We start from the raw sequence: 14308 nt of genomic DNA, 5'->3' as shown, positions 1-14308 counted from the left end.
ACCACCATTGAAGTTCCATTGTCCCTAATGGTTGTGTGGCTGCTTGCATGCGCACCATTGGGGATAACGAAACCTGAGCATCCACGGATTTTGGTATTCATGTGTGCGTGTGGGGGGGAAGGTTCTGGAATGGATTGCCCTGCGGATACCAAGGGCCAACTGTATTTTTAATAAATTTGTGCATGAAATAAAGTTTGTGCACACTGAACCATCAGAAAACAAAGGTGTCACAATCTTAGCCACCCATGAAAAAAGTTTTGGTTTTTGGAATATTTAGGAATTCCAGATAAGTGAAATTCAACTTGTATTGTAGCTGTTTTAAATGTATTTTGTGTTACTGAATTCAAAAAACACAATAAAAATGTCATACTACACATTGTTCTTTCACAAAATTGATATTTTATCAGTTCAGTTGTTATTCAGTGTTGATTAAGTGTGGATGCTGACGTTCCAGTGCGATTTTTTTTGGGGGGGGGGGTTGTTCTTTTTGTGTTTCATATCAGCGAATTAAAGTATTTTGAAATTCCATTAGAAGATTTTAATACCTTTCTTACTCTTTGAAAGATAATTCTCTGCAGGATCATTTAATTCAGTCAAATATTAGACCATAGAAACTTCAAACCAAGTTGTGAAAAAAATGTGATGGAGCAAATCTGGTCATTTTTGGATTTGGAAGATCACATTCTTTAAAACCAACATACATTTTTTTAAAAATTATGACCCTCAGTTTTGCAGGCCTGTGTTATTACTCTAATGTTATAATACATTTGTTGTTAATCTAGGTGCAGCCACATTTGGAACATGTCCAGTTCTAGTCATTTCAAATCTATAGTCATAAGATTTGGAAGCAGTGCAGAAGATCAATTGTCTTGTTAGGAGGAAAGGAGTGTTTTTTAAAATCTGTCTAAAAAACACTACTGGGACTGGCAACTGGATTTAGTCTCCCCTATATATTCCTTGATACTTTTTTTCTCTGAAAAGCAAATGAAAAGAAATATTATATATTCTAAATGCTTGCAGTAATTTTAAATAAGGAAAATAGTGGCTATGTGAAAAGAAATGTACCCTTTTGCCTATTTAGCTGAACTCAACCACGGAATTAAAGCAAACGTATGAATTGACTGGAATGTTTATTGCAATTATCATTCACTTTTCCTCCTTGTCAAGCTCATTAGCTATTATTTGTGCTTGTTCAGAACAGATCCAGTAACTCTCTGGGATCCAGGACATGCTTGTATTGAAAACAAAACAGGCTCCAATTAAAGGCCAAATCATACAGTTTTCCCTTAACTAGCCTGAATAAATATTAAATACCATAACTTGAATTAATAAATAGGTGGAAATCACAAATATGTAAATAATAAACAATCCATTTGAGATTACCAAAAGGGGCAAAAATGTCACATATGAAGTGGAGCTCACTATAAAAAGAATTCTAGTAGGTTCATCACATATGACTATATTGCAAAATAATGAGGCTTAGCAAGGAAATAAGGCGGCCATGTGTCCTACTTTATAGAGGGATATCCTCTGTGTGAAGGCCCTCTAAAAGGCTGTCCAGTTCCATGCCTGTGCAGTAATAAAGAACTATGAAAAGGCAGCGTTGGGACCTTAAAGTTGTCCATCAAGATTTAGCACCTGGACAACAGAGTGAGTAGGCACACAGGTCACCACAGTTCCCTCCTACAGTGAGATTTATTTTATTTTTTAATTGGAAATACAGGTAACTGTTTTTAAAACTGCATCATATATACTGTGTCCACTTTTGTCCTCTCTTTAATGATGTGCGCATTTTTTAAACCAATACACAAGTGCTCACCCTACAAGGAAGTGCTACAAGTAACTGGATACCCCACATTTTTATTGCAAACCTTCATAATACCAATGAACAAAAGAAGGCAGTCAGAGTAATTGGTACAAAGATGCCTGAAGCATTATGGGAGACCAAGCTGCCATCTGCATGGCACAAGAATGGTTTACACCAAACTGAGCCTAACCACTATATTTTAAAAACAATGCTTAGAGCTTGGAATAGCCACAACACCACTGGAGAAAGGCCTGTCTAACTTTTCAGAAGCACCAGGAGGTTTATCTCAAGGAACAGATAACATTACAGCAAAGAGGGAGACTTCTCTGGTACAATAAGGGCTGTTATTCAGAAAAGCTATGCTAGGGGACCCAATCCTCCTTGCACTAAAGCCAGCGACAAAAACCTGGTGAGCTTAGTAGTGGAAGACCTTAGCAGTGCCACTCCATAAGGAATCCTAATCTCATTCAAAGATAAGGAACCAGGATATGCTTGAGTCTTAGCAAAACATTGCCATTTCTGCAGAAAAATACTAGCCTTGCTTGACAGCTAGTACAGGCAGGATTTTTCAGTTCTCTCCTGAGATGCAATGGTATACTAGCTTTTTCTGTGCTTTTCTCTGGATTTCAGGAGTCGTAGGATGCGTTCATTTTTTGTGAGATCCGAAGGCTGCTCATTTTTCTGCAAAAAGAAATAAATGTGTTGGAAACCAGGGAGAGAGGATTTTCATCATTTCATCTAAATATACCCAGGGTCCAAGAGATTCCAAGGAGCCATCAGCATCCAAATTTGGACTTCTTAGTATTGATGAGTATAGCAATGCAGTATTCCTCAGCCTATCAACTATTGTCATCGTTCAGTACGGTCTTGTGAGTTGTGTTTGGAAGCGTAAAGCAATTATAAGGAAGAAAAAGTTGTAAGGTAAGATTTACATGTATTTGGTGGGTGGACACAAATTGCTGAAAACAAGTTTATCCTTTGGATATCCAATGGGAGCCATGGCCAATGGTAAGGGATTTGTAATAGAAGAAGCAAGATTCCTCACTGCTGATGCAGACTATGTACAGATAATACTTAAAGAGTTACAAAGGGCCTTTCCCCCTAGAGATATGGTATTTATTACCAAAAATGAATCCAAATGTTAAATCAACATCAGGGAAGAGGATTACACCATTTACTTGAACACTTTCCCCTATATTCTTTAGAATAGATTTTGAGATGCATGTATTTGGGGAATTTGTTCCTTTGCCTTTAATTCTTTGAAAATTTGTTGAACTTAATGGTACTTCCAAATGACATAGTTTACTATGATTTATAATATCTACTCTGAAAGTACTTTATGAAGTCATATTATCAAAATATGTGAAATACAGAGTACTGTGTTGCATGATGATTTAATCCATATATTGATTTATATGTAGTTACCCACACATGACAAGTGGAGATGCTAAAGTTGAGATCTCTTCTAAAAATGGGCCAGTTTCAGAAGAATGGTCTCTAGTGGGGAGATTTGATTTGTTTTGTTTTGTCTAAACTGGTAAGATACTTGGCAGCAAAGTGAAGAGTTGGGACAAACTGTTCAGATTACAGTAACCCTTGTCAGTTACAGTTGTGTCACCAATCTGTCTATTTTTATTCATGCATTTGCGCTGAAATAGGAGTTTCAGTAGCTGCTATTTTAGTAATACAGTACTGCATTTATTTATTTTTTTACTTTGCTTTATTATGCTATCTGTAAAATCCTCAAGAAAGATTTTTGTGCTCAAAGGCAGCATCAAAACATTTATTTTTAAGTGGTATTTTTATGTTTTAAGTATAATTGTGTATTTTATTTGCCTTTTTATTGTTAGTCACTTCAAGCTCTATATAAATAAATACTGCTTCTAGGCTATTGTGTGGATGAGGGGTCCAGTATGCTTTGAACAGGACTGCAATTCCATAATGTTTGAGAAATGTTCACAAAAACATGTGTTTGTAATTTTTTCCTGAATACTACAAGGCTCTTTCTTCTTTTTGATGCCACAGACTAAAAGGATTACTGTTTGGAAAGTGTTGGTCATAGAAATAGATTTAAGATAACCCCTGCTTCTTAAACAGTTCTGCTGCCCTCTAATGGCAGCAAATTTACAAAACATGGAGAATTTAAATTGTCTTTATTTTGTTCCAAATCACTGATCCCTAAACTATCATTCTTAAGACTATCTATAAATAAGAGCTATTCAAGGACTAAAAAATGCAGCGCGCCTAACAGATTCAAAAGGTTTGGGAAGCTCAAAAACAACAATGCACACTACCTTGTTTCTAAGGAATGGGTCTGCTCCTGCTTCCAAGAGTAATGCTACTGCTCTAACACTGCCACCAAGAACTGCTGCATGGAGAGCTGAAGTCCCATTCTAGGAAAAGCAAAAAGTTATAATTATGTCCATGTGGAGAATATGCAGAAAATAATGAACCATTTCATTTCTCTCATCTGCAGTGCAGGAAGAGGAGGAGCTTCCATTTTCATAGGTTTGCAAAACAGGAAAAAGCAGAGGAAACTTTAAGGTACTAGCTAAGTAATTTAGAATGGGTGTGCAGCTGGATGACCTTCTGTGAATACCCCAGAAAAATGTACGTGGACATTAGTACACAAGGCTACAATCCTATGCACACTTACCTGGGAGTAAATTCCACTGAATCCATAAAACTGCATTAAGTGAATTAGAGTTCTGAGCATCCCAAAGATTTCCTCAGTACTTGCCTTCAGTAAGCCAAGTGAAGGAGAGAATTTAAGCAATTCTTCTATAACATCACTATATCCTTTGTTTGCAGCTTTAAGTAAAGCAGTTGTGCCATCCTTCAACAGAAAGAGGGGTGGGAGAGAAAATGAATTGGAATTTACCGTTATGCCTTTAAAAAACCTTTGTTGGACTTTTCTTTGCGTGATGGTAAAGGCAACTCCACTTGCCTCACCATCCCATACCATGAGGTAAATATGTGCTAGCAACAGCAACAACAAAATAAAGTAGCTATAAAGGGATTCCTGCTGCAGCTCACCATTTTAATTCCCTCACAAATCTCTGGGATTGCAACAGAGGACAGTGGCAACACTAGTGGGGTGTGTGAGTGATGGACTACACAAGGTGAGATCCTAAGAGGCAGTGACACCACTGCTCCTTAAACATCTGCCTTTTGGCAGAAACAATCTATGGCATACACATATGTCCTATTAAAATCCTGAAGAGATAGTGTGGGTGGGGTGAGGCTCCGTGAGAGGAGAAAGAAGAGACCAATTTTTTTAAAAAAAAATTAAAATGTCAATTTTTTAAAAAGAATTGTTTTAAAAATGAAAAATTATTTTTTAAAATTTTCCTTAAAAACATCACACTTTACCAAATTTTCACTTGAAGCACATGAAACTATGTATATGTAAATAAATTTAGGCTGTGCATATGATATTGTAATTTAAAAATATCATTTTAATTGTGCTACTAGTTTTTGTCGCAACAGTTACGATTCCATTCAGTGATATATGGGAATTATGATTTATGAATAACATTAGTACAAAAAACTTTACTAAGGATGCTGTATGTTGTGGTATAGGAGGAGATCAGTGGGTGGAGGGGGGTGACATCATGACTTACTGCACCAGGTGACAACAATCTTAGTGATGCCACTGCTCTTATGTATTGCTTTATTGAGGTATTACAGATATCACCAACAGCATTCTACTGCCATCTTCTGCTTCTGCATAAGTTGTCTCTTATTCTGCTGGAGATAGGCAGAGAAGTGTGGCGATGAGCTCTCCAGATGTCTGAATCATTGGCTCAAAGTGCCAATTCATGATGCTGGGCCTACCCTGACTGCAGCTTTCAGAGCAAACAAATCAGAACCAGAAAGCTTTGAGATTAAAAACAGTACAACACTGTTTAATCGAATTTTAGCTTTGAACTGATGAAGGACTCAGATCTAAGCATTTATAATTCAGCTTCACCATCAAAATATTGCATGGGAAAGGTAATGGTTCAATGGATGTTTTGAGCACTTCTGTTAACAACCATAGCATCAAAGTAGAAGCAGATGAAACTAGAAACTAAGGCATTAACAACATACTGCAGCAAATACACAGGATGTAGGTGAGCCTCGATTTCTTCCTTATTTCAAAGTAAACATGGAGAGGAGTGCCCAGTCTAGATAATCGCCACAATGTGCATATAAGGGATGCTTAAAACCTCCCTCTCAACCTTTCCCACACCCACGCACATAAATTGACTTATTTTACAATGAGTGTTTTTTTTAAAATCTCTTATCAGTGCCACGGAAGTGACCTTTACTTGTCTCCACAGGGACAAAGAATGAAGGTAAGGGAGCTTGGCTGTATAGGGGAAGGTTTAGGCTTCCTGTTTGTGAATAATGTCCAAGATACACGTTAGGCCAGTGTGTATTTATCCTGGTAAGAGAAAAAATGAGGTACAGCTGCACACTATAAACCTAACATTGCACACAGTTTGACTGTAAGAGGTGCCAGAGTTCCACAGCTCTCCCATACAATGTAACATACCCAAAATTTAGAAATGATATATATTTTTTGGACTGTGACTCCTACAGTCTGTCAGCCAGCATGCCTGATGTAAACAAAAACATAACTTTCTCAAGATCTAAAAATATTTGAGATCTTAATATGTGTAGATATGCGTATATCTTGTCTTTTAAAATTGTATGTACAGTCGGCCCTTCTTATACATGGATTGTTTATACACAGATTCAAGCATCCATGGTTTGAAAATGTTCAAAAAAAGTATACATTTCAAATATCAAACCTTGATTTTCCATTTTTTAAATAAGGGACACCATTTTGCTATGTCATTATATTGAATGGGACTTGAGCGTACATGGATTTTGTTATACACAGGGGATCTTGGAACCAAACCCCAGCATATCACAAGGGTCCACTGTATGCCCTTTTAAATTAATGTGTATTTTAACTGATGTGTTTTAACTGATGTGGTGTGTCTGTTAATTGTTCTTGTTCCCTGCTTCGATCAATATGGAAAGGTGGGTAAGAAAATAATAATAATAATAATAATAATAATAATAATAATAATAATAGCATTATTATTTGTATAATAATAATAATGCTATTATTAATAATAATAATAGCATTATTATTATTATTTGTAAACTGCCAAATAATGCCAAGGAGATAGTATTATAATGGAACAAAACCTTATTGAATTGTTTTCTTCCAGCATAAACATGAGGAAACAAGAGGCAGTTACTCACACTTCTTGCAGCATCTCGGTCTGCCCCTCGGAGCAGCATCACTCGTACTACCTCACTGTGACCCATCTGAGAGGCTATCCATAATGGAGCTGTCCCATCCTGTAATGGGAAAAAAGAAAGCAGAACAGGACTGATCAGTTTAAAGCAGGCAACATCAAAGCTCTGGCAGCTCACTACAAGAGTCTGGCTGGAGCTCAAGGACAAAATGAACTTGGATCTCTGAAAGGAATCTTTTCTCTCAAGAAGGACAAAGTGTTCAACCCAGCGTTTGAAAAATGTAGAGCTTGAAAAATTACCAATGGCAATGTAGACTGAGGGATTCTGATAGTTACAGTCCAATGAAGTAACTCTTAAAGCTTTGTGGAACATATACTTAATTGCCATGCTCTTGTCACTGAATAAGAGTCTGTAGGTGGCTAAGCAAGGTCAATCCTGGTAAGTGCTTGGAAAAGAGACTGCTACGCACTACCAGGTGCCTTAGGCTACATTCAGATTAAGGCAATGGCAAATCTCCTCTGAGATTTTAGTCATAAATTGGAGTTGACTTCAAGGCTCGCAACAAAAACAGCAAAAATGAAGCAGGCAGAATATTCAGTGCATTCAAAAATGAATTAAACCATCATATTATTTTTTTTCTTTTGGATGCCTCTGGTTTGGATCTAGACTTGGTTAAAGCAGATCTGCTGAAATAAATGGTGCTTAAGATAGTCATAACTAATTTAACCCCATATCTTTCAATGGGACTACTCTAAGTATGACTAGTTCTGATTCCAACCAACTCCTTTATTTTGTACACATGATACAGGAAAGTCTAAAAAGAAAAGAACATAATGGTTCCCAATGCAGCTGTATCTAAATGCCAATAGAGAAAGAAAAAAAATTATCATGGGAGAGGTCTATGTTATTGATTATAAAGTAAAACTATACATTGGTTGCATTTGGACATTATTCTAAAGCATGGTTTACTTTGATAAGAACAGGTCTAGCCTTGACTCACCCTCCCTGCAGTCTTGTTTTGTTTTATTTTGGACATCCATATGCATTTTGTTTATTCCAGAATATTTTCTGTCAGATGTTTTATACCAGATCCCCAAGTTGGTTTATTTTAACCCAGTATAAAACTGGAAAAATCAGGAACAATATCCAAGACTTCAATCAGTTTGGATGCGGCCATAGTTGATATGAAACCTCCTGGCCCTCAGACTTACGCTCAGGCTTAGCATCTTATGAATAGAGGTGTGATGTAGTTACTTCTGGAACAGATTGCTCTGAAGCCTGATTGTAAGAGGTGTCCAAAAAACCATAACTCCACAATAAAAAACTGCACTGTGCTAGGACCATTTGCAACACTGTGGATAATGTGATACTTGTACAATGCCAACAAGTAGAAAGTGGAAAGTGTTTCTGAGAGGAAATTATAAAAACTATACAGTTAGCCCTCCCTATCCATGGATTTTTATCTACAGATTCAAGCATCCATGGCTTGAAAATATTTTTTAAAATATACAAATTCCAAAAGGCAAACCTTGATTTTGCCATTTTATATAAGGGACACCATTTTGCTAAACCATTATACTTAATGAGACTTAATGGGAACCAAACCCCAGCAAATAATAAGGATTCACTGTACAAGCAGGAGTAAACCAAGGAATTCAAAATCAATACCAAAAGTATATCAGGAACATGACCAGGAAAAAAAAAAGGGGGGGGGGAATGGATAGTATTGTTTTGATGTACCCTATGGGGATTATCTGGTTCATAGCTAGATGGAGCCCACAGGAATTTTTCAACAATTTCTACTACAGTACTGTTATTTCTGAACAGTAAACAGAGACAACAGATAAGAACTTTTTGTAAAGCTTAGGAAGCTATGTCAAGTTCTGGTTTTTGCAACATAGGAACCTGCTCAGTATGATGTTTCATAAACGGAACTGTGGTTAAGCCCAGGAACTGAACTGAGCTATACTTCCCAGCAGCCTGGGAAACTGTTGCAAGGAACCAAGTTGTGTTCTGCGGGCTGGGACGTTGTTACATTGGAACTTATTCCAGAATAAGCAAGCCTAGACTTCAGTTGTGCTATACTGCCCACAGACATTCTGGACCAGGCAGGCATGGAATTCAGCTCTGCTTTGTTAGAATCACCACTAGCCTCAGCCACTTTGTTTTAGTCTTTTCAAAAATTCCTCCCAAAATGAAATTCAGTCCTGGTTCAGAATGGTGTGTCATCAGTAATGGACTGGATGAAGGGGATCAAATTGAAACTTATTCCAGACAAGACAGAGGTGCTCCTGGTCTTTTGAAAGGCAGATCAAGAAGAATGAAGATTTGCAGCTTGGGTGTACTCCTGGATTTAGCGCTGAGCCTGGAAGCCCAGGTTTCAGCAGTGGCTAGAAATGTATTTGCACAGTTAAATCATGTTCAACAGCTCCACTAGCTGCCAGTCTGTAAAAAATGTATTTTATGTCTGAGCATTTGCCTCACAAGCTATCATACCCCATTTTTCAAAATGTGGCAAAACAAGCAAAATATATTGCCAGGTGATACCTCTCTTGGAGTCTGTTATATCAGAAGATATCAAGATTAAGTTATTAAGGGAGATACATATCATGATCAAAATATCAGAAATTATCACACTTCAGAACTAATTTTGCAGTTTGTTAAAGCTGCCCTCAAAACTAATCTGAGTCCAACCAGACCCAAAACTTTGTAGGTGTTGCTCTGTGTGGTAAGCATTCAGACTTCAAACTTTGGCATACTGTGCAATTGGGTGAAGGTGAACTGAGGGGCTGTACATAGGGGCAGCTGAACATGTGCCCTAGATGGAGGCTGCGGCAACCAAAAAGGGGCTTCTTTTTTGCATCCTAGAAGGGGTGTCATAAGCGGTGTGGTGCAGCATCATGATGCCCCTTCCACGCAGTACCGTTTGGGTGCTGTGCCCGGCATGTGCCACCATGGCACACGCCGTGTGGATGGGCATGCGCCATAATGGCAGCCGGGTGGTGTGGTAAGGTCTTCAAGTGTGCGGACACTCAGCCCTCATCACGTGTACGGACTGGCCCAAAGTGACAGTCTGTCCAGCCCCATACTTCTCAAGTGCTTTAGTTCCCAAATGCACATGACATATCTCTTAATTTTTAGCAGGGCAAGATTAGCTGGTTCCCAGCAGGATCTGACAGGAATTTCCATCCTAAATTGGCCACAGAAAGCAAGATTATTCACCAATGATTGGTCAAGTGTTCCTTTCATTTTGCCTAATGGTTTGCTCAAATAAACATCAAACAAATGTCAAGTTTAATTTCAGTCTGAGGATGGAGCATCAGAGCCATCAGTGGTGAAGGGAGATGGCCAAAGATGGTACCCAAAGCTACATCTCAGTTTTTAAGACCAAGATGACCTTCTCTAATTCCCTCTAGTAACCTAATTGACCTCTAAGATTTATCATCTGAGTGTGAATTAATGCTTCATTTGCTTTAAACCCAGATTCTACACCAAGAAAAAGCTAAAGCCTTCAAATCCATCCATGCAATGTATTATGCAAATCAAATTTGCATATATTGCCTCATCTTGAATGATTTATTCTCCTTTAGGTATTTATAAAAACAGAGAATAGTATGGCCTTAAACTCTACTACATGACCCCTGGAAATCTTCTTTTGACACATTATTGGAATCTGTAGGTTCTTGCCTAAGAAGTTTTTAGCCTCTTAACACAACATCATGGTAGTGGCACCTCAGAGCCTCCATGTTTACAGGAAAGCCAATCTTAATTGAAAAGATCTCTCAAGGGTGTTTCAGCCCCCCAGGTAAGTTCAATACCTTGAACAATTCAATCTAAAAACCAGAATAGATTCAGCAGTGTGCTGATGGAAGCCACTAGCCACCACTGCCTTGATTAGAAAATTATACTTACGTAAATAAGGGACAAATTGAAAGACATAGCCATGTTACTCTGTAAAATCATGATGCAAAGGGATCTTGTAGGCTCAGTCTACAAAAGCTCATGCTCAAAGCTGCTACAAGATCTCTTTGCATAAGGAACAAATGAAATTCCCAAGATACTGTTTTCTCCCCATATTGCTCATTTGTGGCCCATGTATACACAGACATTGTTTAGGGTATGAAGGATAAAGGTGAAATACCCCGTTGAGCTGGAGTGCAATGAGCATACATTGTACTAAATAGAGACCTGCTTTTTAAGAAGACCTGTTTTTGTTTTTTGAAGAAGTAAGTTCATTTTTTAGCACAATTCAAAATATTGGTTAAAGCCTTACACGGCTCAGGTTCAGGTTATTAGAAGGACCATATTTTCCCTTACAAACCAACCTGTGCCTTGAGATTTACTGAGCAGGATTTTCTGTTTGTCCAGCCACCCTCACAGGTACATCTGGTGGGAAGACAGGAGAGGGCCTTCTTGGTGGCTGCCCCAAGGCTCTAGAACCTCCTTCCAAGAGAAGTAAGACTGGGACCTTTCTGACTTTCTTTTTGCAGATAAGTAACAATTTTTCTATTCCAATAGGCATTTGATAGATCATGGCCACATAGAACATTGCACCATGGAAAGGCCAGATCGGAGCTGCAGCATATAGTTGCCATGACCCCAATCCAGTGCTGAAATGGACGGCTGCAGGCCACCCCTTAGGGGTGGTCTGTTCAGCCCCTCATTCAGATAAAACTGCTAAGTGCCACCTTGTGACTAAATTATGTAATGAAACACAGTATGTAATCCTGTGAATGTGCAACTACCAATAGATGATACTGTGGAAAGGGCACCATAGCCGCCGGTGCTGCAATTTTTCAGTTCTCCTTTGGTGCTGCATCATCTGGACGGAGCACCAGAGTAGCACCATGATGCCACCTACCATGTGGTAGGGCGCACGGCATCACGCCGGCATGGAGACCGAGTCAGGGCATGTGCTGTGCAGACGGCACATCACCACTCCACCCCCATGCCGGCCTTTATCACTGGTCTGTCGAGGCTGTGAATTGTGAGAGTTTGTTTTATTTTGGAAAGAGACAATAAACTTCCTAGCTAGTTTCCTGATGTGTCCTCTCCACAGATCACCATTCTGTTTTGAAGGGACTGGGATTATACGAAATCAAACTTTTATAAATTAGGTAACAGTGTAAGAACAGCAATGCCAAATATCATAGAGAATTAAAGTACAACTTTGGCAGTCTGCGCAGAAAGCCATCACATGAATTCAAGTTTTATAAAAGATTAACATCCATATCAAAGTCGTAACAATCACTGGAATGCAGCAAGTAGCAAGACACAGTTGGTTGACTTTAGCATGTATTTGACAAAGAAGAAAGAAATCAGTCTGACAACAGCCTTTTTAAAAAAGATATTGCAACCAAAATATAGTGCCCTAACAATGCTGAACATTACCTGCCTTTGCTGATTGACCTTTGCTCCTGAAGACAGCAATAACCGAATTAAGTCCAGATAACCTCCTTGAGCAGCCAAGAAAAGGGCAGTAGCTCCATCCTTAATATAAAAATAAATAATCAGATTTTCAACTAACAACAATATTCTTAATAGGGCCATTGAAAGATCCTTTCCACTAGCCTTCAAATATAGTAAGATTGCTTTGTATACTTAATTTGTTCCCATAACCACCCAATAAACCTCTGCCACTTAACCCAGCTCTTTCTGCAGAATTGATAAAAGCAAAATGCAAAGCTGCTCTTTAATTAGTCTGCTTCCGGCCTGAGATGTAATCAATTTAAAGATTAGGCTATAAATCTTGTTGCTTTCTGAGTAATCATCCCTGCAAGTGTGTGCATTTGAAGTCTGCCTCTCATGGAAATCTGCCAGTCAGAAAATAGAAACCTTTTACAAGCTTAGTTGAACAACACCACACAACAAAAGCAACCCAGATGCTTTATTTTAAGATTAACTTCCTTTTATTTATTGCTTTGAAATCCATTCAAAACATTTAATAGATATCTATCACAACTTGACTTAAACCAAGATCTAGATCTCCTATAATTTTCATCAGCTTCTTTATTAAAGGATTCAAACCAGTATCTTATAGAGCAGTATTTTCCCCAAAAAACTAAATAAATAAATAGCATGGCATGTGTGTTTAACTCTCCCAGAGAAAGTGAGACTTAAACAGGCTTTTGCAAGATTTTACCCAATTAATTTTTCTCAGCTAGGATTTACTTATTTAAAAAATGACATCAGCTTAATATTTAATATTATTTGTTAATCATTATAAAAAGAGCAGTGTTTCATGTCACTTAAACTCACTGATACCCCCTGAAAAATATTTGCTACAATTTAGCAAGGGAGCAACATGATAACAATCTAAACACCATTCAATTGCCTAGGTATGGCTGTGCATACAGTATACAGTGGTACCCCGGGATACGAATGCGCCGCCTTACGAAATTTCCGGGTTACGAAAAAAATCCATTTAAAAAAACTGTTCCGGGTTACGAAGGTTATTTCGGGTTACGAAAATTTTTTTGGTGCTTTTCGGCGCTATTTCGCACGAAATCGCGGCTTTTCCCCATTAGCGCCTATGGCTTTTTCGCCTTACGAAGATTTTCGGGTTACGAAAGCGGCGGCGGAACGAATTAATTTCGTAACCCGGGGTACCCCTGTACAAGAAAAGGAAAAAAAAAATGCTGATCTGGCAGCATTTTTATCAGATATAGGCCTGGGACAGACAGGCCAAAAGTGTCGTGCCACTGCCAATACTAGGGTTGAGGAGCGGGCACCATCCGCACTCCCCTGAACCCTAGGACGTACGGGCGCCGCCAAGACTGCGCGGCCCTGCCCACATGGCACGTGCGTGCATGATGCAAGCGTGGCGCAGCGTCTGTACCTCCGGGTGCTGCTTTTTACTGGTTCTTTTTACTCTGGAGGGACGCTGCACGGTTTGGCTGCTGCAGCGTCCCTCTGGAGTTAAAACAGGAGCCTCCAGTCTGCTGTTTTCGGGTGTTCTGTCGAGCCCCATAAATTCATCTAGGAGAGGATGCACCCTAATTGATATATTTACAGTGTTATTTACTCTGCTTGTTGACTTAGGTGAGAACATGGCAGAATGCCTGGAGGCTTGGTTGCATGTATTTGTGATGGCTGTGAGGTGAGACCCAAGAGGTAGCTAATGTCCCCACCATAGAATAGCGGTGGTGATAGCCACCATGAAAGGTTCTGTGCCTGCTCCATAAGTAAATGGCTTTGGACCAATAAAATTTCAGCACCTTTTGTCCAATTGATATTATCCAT

The 14308-nt window shown here is 38.7% G+C and overlaps 1 protein-coding gene across 3 annotated transcripts in view; it reads right to left on the bottom strand.

Moving 5' to 3' along the window:
* Positions 1-1021: 1021 nt before the first annotated feature.
* LOC121917421 (ankyrin repeat domain-containing protein 29) overlaps positions 1022-14308 on the bottom strand; it is a 54281-nt gene continuing 40994 nt past the window's right edge. For 2 of the 3 annotated variants that reach the window (XM_042443369.1, XM_042443371.1), the window contains 5 exons: positions 12458-12556; positions 7070-7168; positions 4464-4643; positions 4102-4200; positions 1022-2488 (listed from right to left, as the gene is read on the bottom strand). In XM_042443369.1, the coding sequence (XP_042299303.1) occupies positions 2405-2488; positions 4102-4200; positions 4464-4643; positions 7070-7168; positions 12458-12556 (561 nt within the window). In that variant the 3' untranslated portion in view covers positions 1022-2404. The remainder of the gene's footprint in view (positions 2489-4101; positions 4201-4463; positions 4644-7069; positions 7169-12457; positions 12557-14308) is intronic. The other variant, XM_042443370.1, reaches the window with a different exon arrangement.

The sequence above is a fragment of the Sceloporus undulatus genome, unplaced genomic scaffold (assembly GCF_019175285.1).
Source record: "Sceloporus undulatus isolate JIND9_A2432 ecotype Alabama unplaced genomic scaffold, SceUnd_v1.1 scaffold_17, whole genome shotgun sequence".
Taxonomy (NCBI): domain Eukaryota; kingdom Metazoa; phylum Chordata; class Lepidosauria; order Squamata; family Phrynosomatidae; genus Sceloporus; species Sceloporus undulatus.
Note: the sequence above shows the minus strand (reverse complement) of the source record. Positions and strands in the feature narration are given on the sequence as shown.